We start from the raw sequence: 13918 nt of genomic DNA on the forward strand, positions 1-13918 counted from the left end.
TATGTATGTATATTTATATATATACATATATAACTAAACTGAAATTGTGGATCTGCATATGTTTTTTGTTGTTTTTAAATATTTACGAATACATTTTCTGATGTAGGTGTGCCACGGGGACACTATTCGAGTTAAAGTCAACAACCAACTAGCAGATGGAGGAGATATAGCCATTCACTGGCATGGCATACATCAATTCCAGACCGTTTGGATGGACGGCGTCGCAATGATCACGCAATGCCCCATACCATTCGCAACGTCATTCGTGTACAAATTCGTGGCAGACCCGCCTGGTACCCACTGGTGGCACTCTCATACGGGCGTTCAGCGTGGGGAAGGAATGTACGGGCCTCTGATTGTTCGCTCCCCGAAAACAATTGAAAGTAACAGTAACTTGTATGATGTTGATATTTTAGACCATGTTATGATTATTTACGATTGGACAAGCAACCTAGTATTCGATAACTACGTTTCATCTATTACAGGCGCACTTACTTATCAACATACGTTATCAATACTGATTAATGGTAAAGGACGAAATTCTCAATATTATTATTATGATGAAGCCAACGATAAAGATGTCTATACACCTAGGTCTGTGTTTGAAGTAGAAGAAGGGCTCAGGTATCGTATGCGCATTATTAATAGTGCATTTGGTGATTGTAACGTCCAAATAACCATTGAGGATCATCCAATGACTATTATTGCTACAGATGGATATGAGATCCATCCAGTCACAGTCGACTCTCTTATTGTTGTTCCGGGTGAAAGGTCAGTTTGATCATTATCATATTGATTTTAGTATTGTAAATTGTCTACAAACGGAGTCTGCAGAGAGTGTAGCCTACAGTGTGTTAAATTTACAGACATACGCATAATCTACATGACATGAGTTTGTCTGGTTAATTGTATCTAATGACAGTAGCAGAATCGGCTTTAGCGTTTTAGGTGAACCAAAAATAGACCTATAGAATTTTTTTTAATGTATTCTAATTAAAACATCTTTGATAAGCAGTCAATTCATAAACGTTTAAATCTCCTAATATATTTAATTATTGTCTAGCTTGGTTTAACTTCCCTATTTTTTAATTAAACTGCATTAATTTATATACTTAAAAGTGTAAGGATATACTAAACGGTATATTTTTAATAATAGCCATGTGATAGGATTTAAGAGGGTTATCCCAGATATTATAACTTTTGACTCTGTGCTTCTTTTTTGTATTTTTATATGATATCTAAATGATGAAAGGATAGAAAACTACACAATAAAAAACCGTATAACTCTGAATAGTTCAAAGAAAGGTGGCAACGGAATGAAGAGTCAAAAATATTTTTAGAGACGTTTCTTAAAGGTAGTCACATATATATAGAGTATGCATGATACTATTTTCAGCCTTCTCTCTGTCTCAGGTTCGATATTGTTATAGAAGCATCCCTTAAGCCGTCTTCATACTGCATATATCTAAATCCAGTTCCCAACATCCTGTGTGAAACAAATAGCTCCGCCATTCTGAAGTACAGGTCGGCGGAAATTGTGGACTTGAATTGTGACCTAGGCTACAGAGGTAAAACTGTATTTACCTCGATGCAGATACATAACATCAATGAGGATCTCAACAGGGATGATTACTACACGTTCAATGATACACAGTCATACGGTAATCAAAAATAAAATTAATATTTTAATAAGAAAATCTTGCTTAAATGGATTCAATACAAATTAAGCTTTATTGTAATTTGTAAACAATTGAAGTTTAACAACCAACATCGAAAGAAGTGTAGACAAACAGGAAAAAAACCCATATTAAAATAATTAAAATATTCAATAAAACTTAATAAAAATAAAGTATAGGTAAAATTCAGAAAATCCATTGCGTATTGAGCAATACCCCGAGGGAAAGAAAAGGAATCCAAATGGACAAATCCAAGAGTATATACCACGTCTTGGCCCCATAGCTCAGCAGGTAGAGTATCCTTACGGTACTGTTGGAAAATCTTGGGTTCGAATCCCGATGGGGGAACATATGTTTTTCTCAAATATATTTCATATACAATTAGGTAAATAATAAGATGTATGATGATTAATATATACATTAAAATAGAAATTGGGAAATCACATTGAGAGAAACTTAAATACATTTAACATAAATTAAAGATTATCTCTTTTAATTTCTTGTATAAAAAATATCTCTTGACGCTTGTGTTTGAACTACAGAACCAGTTGATCCAGATTTAGAAAATGTTGATGAGATGTACTACATGACGACAGATTGGGTAATATTTCATTTCTCATCAAATTCGCAAAATTCCACAAATCATACGTACCCACGTATGCAAATAAACAACGTAGAGTTCAAACTACCGGAAAAGCCTTTCATCTCATCTTTGGATACGAACGTGGATATTTGTCAGCCGGGTGTGAATAGCAGTTTATTTGATTATTGCAGGATGCATATGTGTCACTGTACGAATGTTATTAAGCTGAAGATTGGCAAGGTAATTATAATAATAATAATAATAATAATAATAATAATAATAATAATAATAATAATAATAATAATAATAATAATAATAATAATAATAATAATAATAATGATGATGATGATGATGAAGATGATGATGATGACTATGATGATGTTGATGATGATGATGGTGATGATGATGATTATGGTAATAATAATGATAATGATGACGATTATGGCAATGATGACAATGATGTTGATGATGATAATGATGATGATGATGATGATGATGATGTTGATGATGATGAACGTTTTTATTGCAAATGCGTAACTGTCGACCAATCACCGTTGCAGAAAGCTGTCACCGATAGCATGCAGTAATTTAATGGAATCTAGACTTTAAACGACAGAATTTTTAATTTTTACTTTTTTTATTTATATTATTTAATAGTATAAAGCTCTATCCACACTATCAAATTTTTTTTGACAAAAAAATGTGACATGCCAATATATAGTAATGCTATGCCTATATATGGTCAAGGTGTGGTGTCATCATGCCCATATATGGGCATATCACACTTTTTTGTCACACAAAATTTGATAGTGTAGACAGAGCTTAAAGCCTCTTCATTGAATATAATATATGCTGAATTGTTATTACAGTAAATACCTTTGTTTACACCATTATCAGGTGGTAGAGTTGGTTTTGTTTGACACTATGAATGTAGCGCCTCACCCGATGCATATGCATGGCCAGTCATTTCGAGTCCTTGCTCAAGAAGCCACCGATTCTCATTTAACTTTAGATGATGTCAAAGAATTGGATAAACAAGGTGTGTGTATACATTAATTTATCAACTCCATTATACAAATAATGAATATTTATGACTGCACTGGTAAGAATATTTCCATGAGTTGAATGGAACATTTGATCTTTCAACGAATGAAAATATTTTTCCATGGCACGAATACAAAAATATTCATTATTATTTTTATAATAATAATAATAATGAATGTTTTTGTATTCATTATTATTATTATTATTATAACACACGTAATATATTGATGCTTGTCATTTGATATTAAAACATTGTACAATATTATGTAGAGGTGTGCAATATGACAAAGCGATGGACCAAATGCACGGATGGAAATAAATGGTCATGATGTGTGACGAAATGGTGTACATAACCAATGTCACGTGATACAAAATCCACAAATCAAATGAGTAGGATCTATTCTGATTTTGGTGTGTTATGGATATGGTCTAATAATGAACGTAAAACTCATGGTTTCAGGTTCGAATCACATCACGGCATATTGTTTTATACTCGAGCACTGTTTAGGTTATTCACGTGGACGATACTCTAGTATCATCTGAAAAGGCATTGTTCATTTTCAAATTTAACAAGAAATATATGTAAACTTGTTCTTTCCATTAATACTATAACTATTTTTAAAGGTAAAATAAATCGAATTCCTGTAGAAAGATCTGTTATTAAGGATACAATGAATTTACCAAAGAATGGTTACGCTGTCATTCGATGGAAGCCAGAAAATCCGGGTTATTGGTTCTTCCATTGTCACGTTGATTACCACGGACTGGTGAGTGTGCCTATCGCTTATTTATTCACTAAATGTTATATATGTTTGTCATGAGCTTAAATTGCCTAATTTGTAATTATTATTAAAAACGAATACTTTCCCATCAATAAACGGTTACTCTTAACCTTCTTCTTTTTGGACTCTTTTGCATTGACCCTTTAATGTCTGTAAATCAGTTAAAGCTACTATCAATCGATCTGGTTGGAAGCTATTAACTTATTTGATCCTTTCAAATGACCCCTTCAAAATATTGTTTCAATTAAGTTTTCCTCATTTTGACAGACAGTACATCTTTTAAGGAGCAATTTAATGTTTAAGTAATAATAATAAAGGTAAAAGTTTTAAATAAATGCTCGAAAGCGGTTAAGCGTGACGGTTGGTTTTCCATATATAAATCGGGTTTTGACTCGCTGTGCTTCGATTCAAGGCACTTTATCTACATTGCTTCTTCACCAATGTTGAGGGCTAAATAATGGTACCTAGTGGGGTTGCCTGCTACTAGACCAATACGTTAGTAACACGTATAGACCAGGGATGAACAAGTGCTTCGTGACCGAAAGGAAAGGCGCTATATGCTAAATGTTCACATAACTTAATTCAGTCATAAATCGAATTCCTGTAAAAAGATCTGTTATTAAGGATACAATAAATTTACCAAAGAATGGTTAATTAACTTAATTCAGTCATATCAATTTCCTTTACAGGGTGGAATGACTATCGTAGTTCAAGTCGGTGATGATGATGAGATTCCAAAACCACCGAAAGATTTCCCGTCTTGTGGACCCTGGTCACCTGATTAAATTTTGACAGCCTTTAACGTCCCAGTTGAACGATGTAATTGGTTAAATTAATAAAGTTCTACTGACACAGTGACGGTACTAGGATAAAAATGTACAATACCTCTTGCATTGAACTTAAACTGTCTGTAGTAAAAAGCACAGAAAAAAAAATCAAACATTTAATTGTGATGTTCTAGTTTATCAGCAAAAATTGTGCTTGTTTCGTCACTACAGCTTTTGCGATTGCGCCGCCAAGGTAAACCCAGGCACAGAGGGCCGTCCTCCATCCACAGAGTACGTAACGCCAGAAGCTAGGCGCTTGAGACTGATTGTTCGTCAGACTACCACCGACAATCAGCAGGACGATGGGTCGTAGCGTCGTCAACGCCCGCAGAAGCAGAGAAGTCGCTTAACTGACGGTCGTGTGACCGTCGTACTACGCTGTGCATATCCCGATTATTCTAATTGACTTGTCGCATTATATTTAAGATTATGAAAATTTATCTAGATGTTTTGCATTTAGGCTATGTTCTCACACGGTAGCTAACTGTTAGCAGGATCCGGATCCTGCTAACCGTTAGCTGCCGTGCGTCCTTACGAGTAGATCCCGATCCCGATACCAAGAATATGATGATCGAATCACTGGCCAATAAGAAACTGGAAATTGTAAACGCGTACGTGTGATTGGTTAATGATAGAAACGAGCTCAACGTGCTAACCGAAAGCGCTTGCTAACCGTCACGGTATCCGGATACCGCTAACGGTTAGCTAATCGCTAACCTATATGGCGTTCTCACAAAGGTGCTCAGTTAGCGCTAACGGTTAGCTCCCGATCCGGATACTAGGGCTCTCGTGAGAAACAGGCTACAGGCTTACATTTGTTTTTATTTTTAATTGATGTAAATGTTATAAATTGTTTTTCATGTATTACGAAGTGATAAATTTGTATTTTTTTGCACAATTCTGTTACATTTAGGTACCGGTAATTAAGTCTGAAACGGTCCATTAAAAAATACAGTAGGCTCTCTGTGGGAGTTTTGTGTCTACTGCTTGACATGCTTCCTTTTTTTTTTTTTTTTTTTGATAATATGAAATTACTAGCAACGAAACCAAACATGTGAAATTCAGATATATTTTATTTAACAATTAACATACCGCAACAAAACACACAAGCCTTTATTAAGGATCATTTAGAAAAAATTGATAATATAATTTTACTGTCTTGTACACTTGAATGTTCACTACTGGGAACTGCAAGAAAAAAGAACACATACTGTAATATTATATTCAAACTAATTAAAATTTCTGAAAAAATAACAATCGTAAAACTTAAATAGTAATCATACTGAAAAATACAAACAAGAAAAAATATTACGTATAGTAAAGGATCGTAAAAAAAGACAAAATAAATCATACTAAAACACATACAAAAAAAGCATTTGAAAAATGCAGAACCCAAATAAACTGCGTACTTGGCGCTCCAGCCGAATATACTCAGGGCCGAAACGACCGGAGACGATAGACAATCATAATTTATTGATAGCAAGTTAAGTCTGTATCTACCAGCTGATTGGTGGATAACCGTTTTCTACATTTTCACACGTCCGCCGGGTGGATAAACGTTTTTATCTTATCCACCCGGCTGACGGGTGAATAACCGGTTTTATCGGACCCATCAGATTCTATCAGAGCAGCAATAACTTCATCAGTTGAAAAACGCTTTCGCGAGTCCCGACGTCGATCGAATATTTTCAAACTAAAATGACTAATACTTCGAACAAAACAACTTATGTCGATCTCTACATCAAAATTTTATTAAACTATTGTAGCCAAAACGAGGCCAAGTGGAGCATCTTATTCAAAAATAAAGTACCAAGGAATGAAAATTAAAATCGTGTACATTACACCCAAACACTGCAACGCTCGAGTTTCAAACATACTTTCTGAGTAAATTGAGGGCGCAATTGCAAATGATGGTGCTTAGCGAAATTTTGATTGGCTAAATCTATGGCAGCCATCTTGGATGGTACACACACACAGTTCTGCGTATTTCGAACATCGAATACATTGCGGTTAGCGCTCTAATATTCTTATTATATCTCTATGAGTACAGCTATGTTTGAAACTCGAGCGTTGCGGTGTTTGGGTGTAATGTACATGATTTTAATTTTAATTCCTTGGTATTTTATTTTTGAATAAGATGTTCCACTTGGCCTCGTTTTGGCTACGACAGTTTAATAATTTGTCATTATCAATACTAATTATCATTAATGAAATAATATTCAGTCAGAGGGCTTATTTATGGTAATAATATGCATACTAAGCCTGAAGGTGGCGCTTTCCTACGGCAGCCATCTTGGATGGTACATATACACAACTCTGCATTGCTTCGCCATCTTGTCAGCACTCTAGTTGTTTAATAGCTCTATGGCAAAATTAGATTGGCTGAATCTATGACAGCCATCTTGGATGGTACACACACACAGCTCTGCGTATTTCGAACATCGAATACATTGTAGTTAGCGCTCTAGTATTCTTATTATTTTCTCTATGGTAATAGCGCATGAACGGCGCCCTCTTGCAAAATTGAAAACTTTTGAACCTTGACCGCTCTAAGCCATAGTGTACGCTGCGCAACTTTACGTTTACGCGTAACAATTAGAAGCGTCCGATTTACAATGGGGCCTTTCTCTTAGAACATAAGGAACAAAATTAACGTACTTGGTAACTAACTTTGGCGTAACGCCAACACCCTATCTCAGATCCATGGCAACGAATAGGACGCCCTCTCCAAAAACTGATTACTTTTCTGTGCCAAATCGACGCTTCTATTTTTAAAATGCGGAGAACGCTATCTTGTGTTTATAAGATCTTTGCGTGGTACTCTATAGTTGATTTATGGTAACCAGTGCGACTTGTTTTCTATATAAGAAAATACAAACAATGTATCATAATTTATGACAACTTATTAGGCTATTGTGTTTCTAGCTGTGTTTCATCATGTCTTCAGTTCAGTTTTCAGTTTATTTATTTGACCAAAAGATGGTCGGGGGCAGCTTGAGCAAACAAATCACTATAACTTTTTCAAGCCAGCTGCCCCCTCCCTAATAAAATATACAATATGATAAAGATAACAATTTAAATCACAAAAGACATAAAAAACATCAAGAAGGAATTTAAAAAAAAAACGAGTATGTATAAATAAAAAAAATAAAAATAAAACACCCAAGAGAAATGACAACTTAAACATTAAAATTACATTGAGAAAACATAATTACATTGTGTGAAAAAAAGTATGAAGCGCATTTAAAAAGGATCTAAGTGACTCGCAGGTCAAGACATCTTTAAGGCTATCAGGCAATTTTGACCAGATTCGGGGGAAAAGTACTGTAACAGAATTATGATGAACAACAGTACGAGAATACAAATGATTAAATGTAAGGGTAGTTAGATGTCTAGTATTGACTGATAGATATTCTTTTATTATAGAACAGTCAATATGACCAAAAAGGCATTTACAAACAAAGAAATTAAAATCAGTTCCCGACGGCATTCAAGCGATAATATTTTAGTGGATTTCAATCTGATATCATATGGGATTTCACCTCTACCAACTCTCATGATTCTACGTGTGGCATATTTTTGGATGCGTTCTAAACGAAGACCTGTTTTTTAGTCTGGGGCATCCATGCAGGTAGCCCGTAGTCTAAGTAAGGCAATACCAGAGACTTATATAGAGAGAGTAATGTTTGGCTTGAGGCAAATCCAGCAATAAAAAGTTTCAGACCCAATAGTTTATTGCATTTACTGACTATAGTATCAACGTGGTCATTCCACGTGAGTTTATCATCTATCGTAAAACCCAAGTACTTATTTTTTAACAACATCAAGTGTTTCACCATTAAGGTTATATTCATAATGAATTGGGTTTTTCTTTCTTGTGATATGCATCACTTTAGTTTTTCTAACGTTAAAAGACATTTTATTAGATTCAGTCCAAGCCCAAAGAGTATTTAAATCTGCTTGGACTAGTTGGTTATCGAGAGGAGAGTAAATTGGTCTATAAAGTAACAAATCATCAGCATAAATGACACAATGCGAGTTTAGATTATATGTTACATCATTTAAGAATAAATTAAACAACACAGGTCCTAAGACACTGCCTTGGGGCACACCAGAGGTTGCGTACTGTTTTCTGGAACAAGTTCCTTCAAACTGTACACTTTGGGTCCTTTTAGTTAGGTAGGATGACAACCACTGCCACAAGGGACCCCTTATATTGAACTGAACAGCCAGTTTTGTTAAAATTAAGTCATGTGGCAACTTATCAAAGGCCTTAGACATATCAAGAAATATGGCATCAATAACAGGTGGACGGGGTTTATCTAAAATCAGAGACCATTTATTAATCATGTTTGTAAGCTGGGTAATACATGATTTTCTTTTTACAAAACCATGTTGGCACTCATTTAAAAGAGAAAAATTTGTAGCATGCAATATAATACATTTTTTAACAATTTTTTCAAGTGTTTTGCATACAATTGAGGTGAGAGCAATAGGTCGATAATTTTGGACAACTGAAGGGTTCCCAGATTTTAAAACTGGCACAATAGTCGAATGCTTTCAAGCTTTAGGCAGTGTACCAGAGAGGAGGGAAAGTCGAAAAATAGAAAAAAAAGAGGAAATGAGATATTGGTAGAAATTGTTTGCAAGAGTCTAGGAGAGAGTTGGTCAGGAGCAGGGGAGGATGAAACCGAGAAAGAGCAGATAGCAGATTCGACATCTTGTGGGGTAAACTGAATGTTTGTTAATTCGGGAATGCCAAAATCATAATCAAGATTCCCAGAAGGCGGATGAGAAGGTAAATCATCAGAAAAATTAAACACGGAAACAAAATAATCATTAAAAACGTTTGACATCAATTCAGGAGTTTCGTACTTTACACCATTATGATTAATTAAAGACTTAGAAGATATCTTAGTACTTTTGTTTCTTTCACAAATGCCCAGAATCGTTTCTTATTATCATTTGTTTTAAAAAATGTGTCCACATATTCGCCATACGAATGTCTAACTTTGTCTTGTACTAAACTCTGTGTGTGTTCCATGATTTCGCATACATTATCCACGAAGCGACGATGCTCGGGTCAAGTGACATATAGAGGGTATTAGCAAAGATACTAGAAATACTAGAGCACTCGCATAGCAAAATTGAGGCTGAATTGATCCAGACGTACGCGGCGCCCTTCTCTTTTTATACTTACAGTTCCTATAGGAACTCTATTTATACTTATACTCTGTTTATAATGCAAGTTTTCTATAATTGGTTGGTCCAGGAAAATGTAAAATATAATTTTTTACATCTCCCTGGTATCACATTGTTGGTTTCTGGAAAATTTTCCCAAAAGACTATTCTACACCACTATATGATTGAAAAAAAAATTGACCTCTGAAATCAAGATGGAAAAAAAGAAAAGCCTGTCTAAGTAGTGTATTAAAATAGGCCTATGCATTACAGTGCAGTAGTGCTAGTAGTAGTACTCTAGACTAGCATTTTTTAATTACCATATGAGAGTTTCCTGTGTTAAAAACATGATTTACTATACTATACGTCTTTATAAAACATAACTTGTACTTTATAATAAGAGAAATCTGTATAAAAATGTATTATCTGTACCTGGAACAGTAACAGTACGAAAGTACTATGCTTCTACGCTGTTGTGTTTTACCTGTATTCTTATTCATGTTGTCGTTGTAGTTGTCATTGTTGTTGGTCATTCCTTTGTTACCATGATAACAAATATTTGGTAAGTTTGATTGGTTTTAAACTTGGCAGAATGCAAGATGGTAATAAGAAGAGGGAGCTTATTGTTTTTGGTACGTGTGTGAATATGTTAATTTGCATAATTAATTATTCACTAATCAGTTAATTTAGAGTAGTTACCACAATAACTAAAGTTTGGTAAGTCTGATTGGTTCCAAACTTTGCACAATGCAAGATGGCAATTAAATACACGTACGTTTTTTTGACATTGTCCACTTTACTGATATGCAACATTTCGTTGCCCCCGGGCCTCGTTACCCGTCGTTACGCCACTGTGTGAGACTCGTTTAAATTATCGGAGTTTTCTGCCCCGCCATGGACCCCCTTTTAAAATTCTGGGATGCCCCTGGCCCCGCCCACTTTCTCCTGTTCGGAAAATCGGTCATCCTCTTTCTCCACCTTTCTATGTCGGGAACATCGGACTTTCCGTCAATCCTGGCGTTACCAAAACAAAAACAAAAACAAAAAAACATTATAATTACAGTGTATATAGTACTACGCTTTTAGTCCCTGGTTGCCATTTCTGATAAACAGATTGTTACTCTAGTAATATAGGCCATATAATAATAATAATAATAATAATAATAATAATAATAATAATAATGGTGGTATGCTTCTGTTCAATTTGATTGATATACTTCAACAAAGCCGAATATATTTTATTATTATTTCAATGATAATATGGTTAGGCTTGCATTGTTCCTGCAATGATGTTTACATGGTAGGCCTTTGCGGTTAAAATATAAAAACGCATGCAAATATCATTATGCGACCTGATCATAAGGCTTACCAGCTCAATTACGCATGTGTTTACAAATAATTAATTCAATATGCCTATATCCAATCCAAACCGCCCATAAAGAATTACTTGGTCCACAATCTGGAAACGGAATTGTTAATATGGACATGGTAAAAGGACTAATAACCGTATTTTGGATATCTAACTATGGTAGGATTTCTCGATATAATTTTTCAATATTATAGAGTAAAATTTAATACTGAGCTTTGCTTGTCTTTCAGTTTTATTTGCCCACCAAATCGGCTGTTTTTACACCACGGAATAGCACGTCAATAATGATGCAGTAGTTATAATAATAAAGTTGCATAGTATTTTTATCATCATCATCCTGCACGCTATTAGTCGTAGATATTACGCGTTCTAGCAACTCGAGCTAGTGCTTTCTGTCGTGGGCTGGGTATGCGTCAAATGCTTGTTTGGTATTTTATAGTAGACTCTAGTATTTATTTTATAATGTTTAATAGAAAGCTAATAAAATACTCTGTTTAAGTTTCCTCAGGTCTACATTCTCTAGCTCTAGAATGTCAATTAAAACAGGAAATAAAGGTAATAAATAACAAATCTAATGACTGTTTTCGGGAGTGTGAGTTTCCGGCCAGGCCGAGGGAGTGTGGATATGAATTTACGATGGTGTGGAGTTCTACAATGGCAGCGCCATGTCTCGAATGTCCAGAAAGTCTCGTGGATTGCGAGGCCCCTCAGTGTATTTCGACCGATGGCTCATTTCGTGCTGTCATTACAACCAATGATTTGACACCAGGTCCAAGCATACAGGTAGTGTACTATGAATTTAATTGGCCTGTATAAACTTACTTTTATAACACATTTTATAAGAACACCGAAGCTAAAATTGCTTAAAAATTAAATGAGAATTTTATTTATTTATTTTTAAATAGGGAAACCAACAAATCTTACATCTGTACTTATTTGAAGTAGGTGTGACAATGTAATACCCTCTCGCAGTACAGTAATACACTGCTGTATACTCTTTGGCTTGCTTTCCATACAATTGCTGCTACACGCTATCGCCGACAGCTTTCAGTGACGCTGATTGGTCAGTCCAATCGAGGAGCCTTCCCAATTGTGTCGGGACTGCTACGTAATAATAATAATACAGTAGAACACCTCTATTCTGGGACATCCGACACTCTATTATGGGGACATCCGACACCCTTATTAAGGGGACACCTAGCTTTCAGAACACCGAACATAACTGAAAGCATATTTTTCCCTCATCAATAACATGTTCATCTTCCTCACGAGAGCACAAATTCTACTCTACTCAGCCCATGAACCCCCCTCCCAACCCACAGAGTTAAATGTGCAAAATACTTCAAATATCCCCCTCTCAATGAGTATTTTTTTTACTTTCGTGAGAATAGAACAATTTACGGATTTGCTTAATAATTAAAGAATTAACTTGAACATGCAACACAGTAATGCAGAAAAATGGAATAACACAAAAAGAAGGAAAGTACTGAAAATGTTGTAGCGACTTCAAAGAAACCAGGCTTTAGAGAAGAAAAAAATAATTCGAATAGGGAAAACCCATTTGGTATGGCGCGCACTAAGCGCAAAAAAGTGACTAACCCAAATTTAGGGCCTAGAACCCTGGTAGCCTATAAGGAAACATCGCACTTTCTATACACGCGTAACATTTATATCTAGGCGTATTATAAATATTGTCTTCGTCCAATCATTAATTTTGCCCATGAAGTGTAGATATTTTATATTGCCAATAAACTGTATTTTTTGGTGTAGGTATGTCATGGTGATATAATCCGTGTCAAGGTTAACAATTATCTACAAGATGGCGCTGGGCTGACAATTCATTGGCACGGCATCCATCAAATTGATACAATTTGGGCGGATGGTGTTCCGATGATTACCCAATGTCCCATACCCTCTGCAACGTCATTCGTGTACAAGTTTGTTGCAGACCCGCCCGGTACTCACTGGTGGCACTCTCACAATGGTGTTCAGAGAGGCGACGGAGCGTACGGAGCATTGATTGTAAGGGTACCGAGACAGACGGAGATCAACAGGAAAGAGTATGACTTTGATCTACAAGAACATAGTATTCTCATAATCGACTGGATGAGTATTTTGTCTTTAGATCCTCTCATGTTAGCGTCTGAAAATGCTGTGCCTTCACATCCACATACGTTAACTTTATTGACGAATGGAAAGGGAGACAATACAGATACTCCAAGCGACACTCCTCTTACCGTGTTTGAAGTGCAAGAGGGCTTTAGATATCGAATGCGATTGGTTAACAGTGCGTTTGGTGAATGTAACGTACAACTAACGATCGAGTCCCATCCCTTTACTATTATAGCTACTGATGGATATGAGCTTAGTCCCGTCAACGTGGATTCACTCATTCTAACCCCAGGCGAAAGGTATGTATGTTTACTAGGTATATCATGATTTACATATACACATCT

At 35.5% G+C, this 13918-nt stretch overlaps 2 protein-coding genes across 2 annotated transcripts in view; both read left to right on the top strand.

Annotated features, from left to right (window-relative positions):
• Nucleotides 1-5908, top strand: part of LOC117121564 (oxidoreductase OpS5-like) — an 8640-nt gene extending 2732 nt beyond the window's left edge. Inside the window, exons 2-7 of the mRNA XM_033266801.1 lie at nucleotides 107-771; nucleotides 1414-1661; nucleotides 2219-2499; nucleotides 3157-3298; nucleotides 3928-4070; nucleotides 4775-5908. Of these exons, the coding sequence (XP_033122692.1) occupies nucleotides 107-771; nucleotides 1414-1661; nucleotides 2219-2499; nucleotides 3157-3298; nucleotides 3928-4070; nucleotides 4775-4870 (1575 nt within the window). The 3' untranslated portion in view covers nucleotides 4871-5908. The remainder of the gene's footprint in view (nucleotides 1-106; nucleotides 772-1413; nucleotides 1662-2218; nucleotides 2500-3156; nucleotides 3299-3927; nucleotides 4071-4774) is intronic.
• A 5654-nt stretch (nucleotides 5909-11562) lies between these two features.
• LOC117121567 (laccase-1-like) overlaps nucleotides 11563-13918 on the top strand; it is a 12322-nt gene continuing 9966 nt past the window's right edge. Inside the window, exons 1-3 of the mRNA XM_033266807.1 lie at nucleotides 11563-11621; nucleotides 11971-12245; nucleotides 13233-13873. Coding sequence (XP_033122698.1) covers nucleotides 11573-11621; nucleotides 11971-12245; nucleotides 13233-13873 — 965 coding nt within the window. The 5' untranslated portion in view covers nucleotides 11563-11572. The remainder of the gene's footprint in view (nucleotides 11622-11970; nucleotides 12246-13232; nucleotides 13874-13918) is intronic.

The sequence above is a fragment of the Anneissia japonica genome, unplaced genomic scaffold (assembly GCF_011630105.1).
Source record: "Anneissia japonica isolate Jap-2015-1 unplaced genomic scaffold, ASM1163010v1 scaffold3217_len398964_cov164, whole genome shotgun sequence".
NCBI lineage: Eukaryota > Metazoa > Echinodermata > Crinoidea > Comatulida > Comatulidae > Anneissia > Anneissia japonica.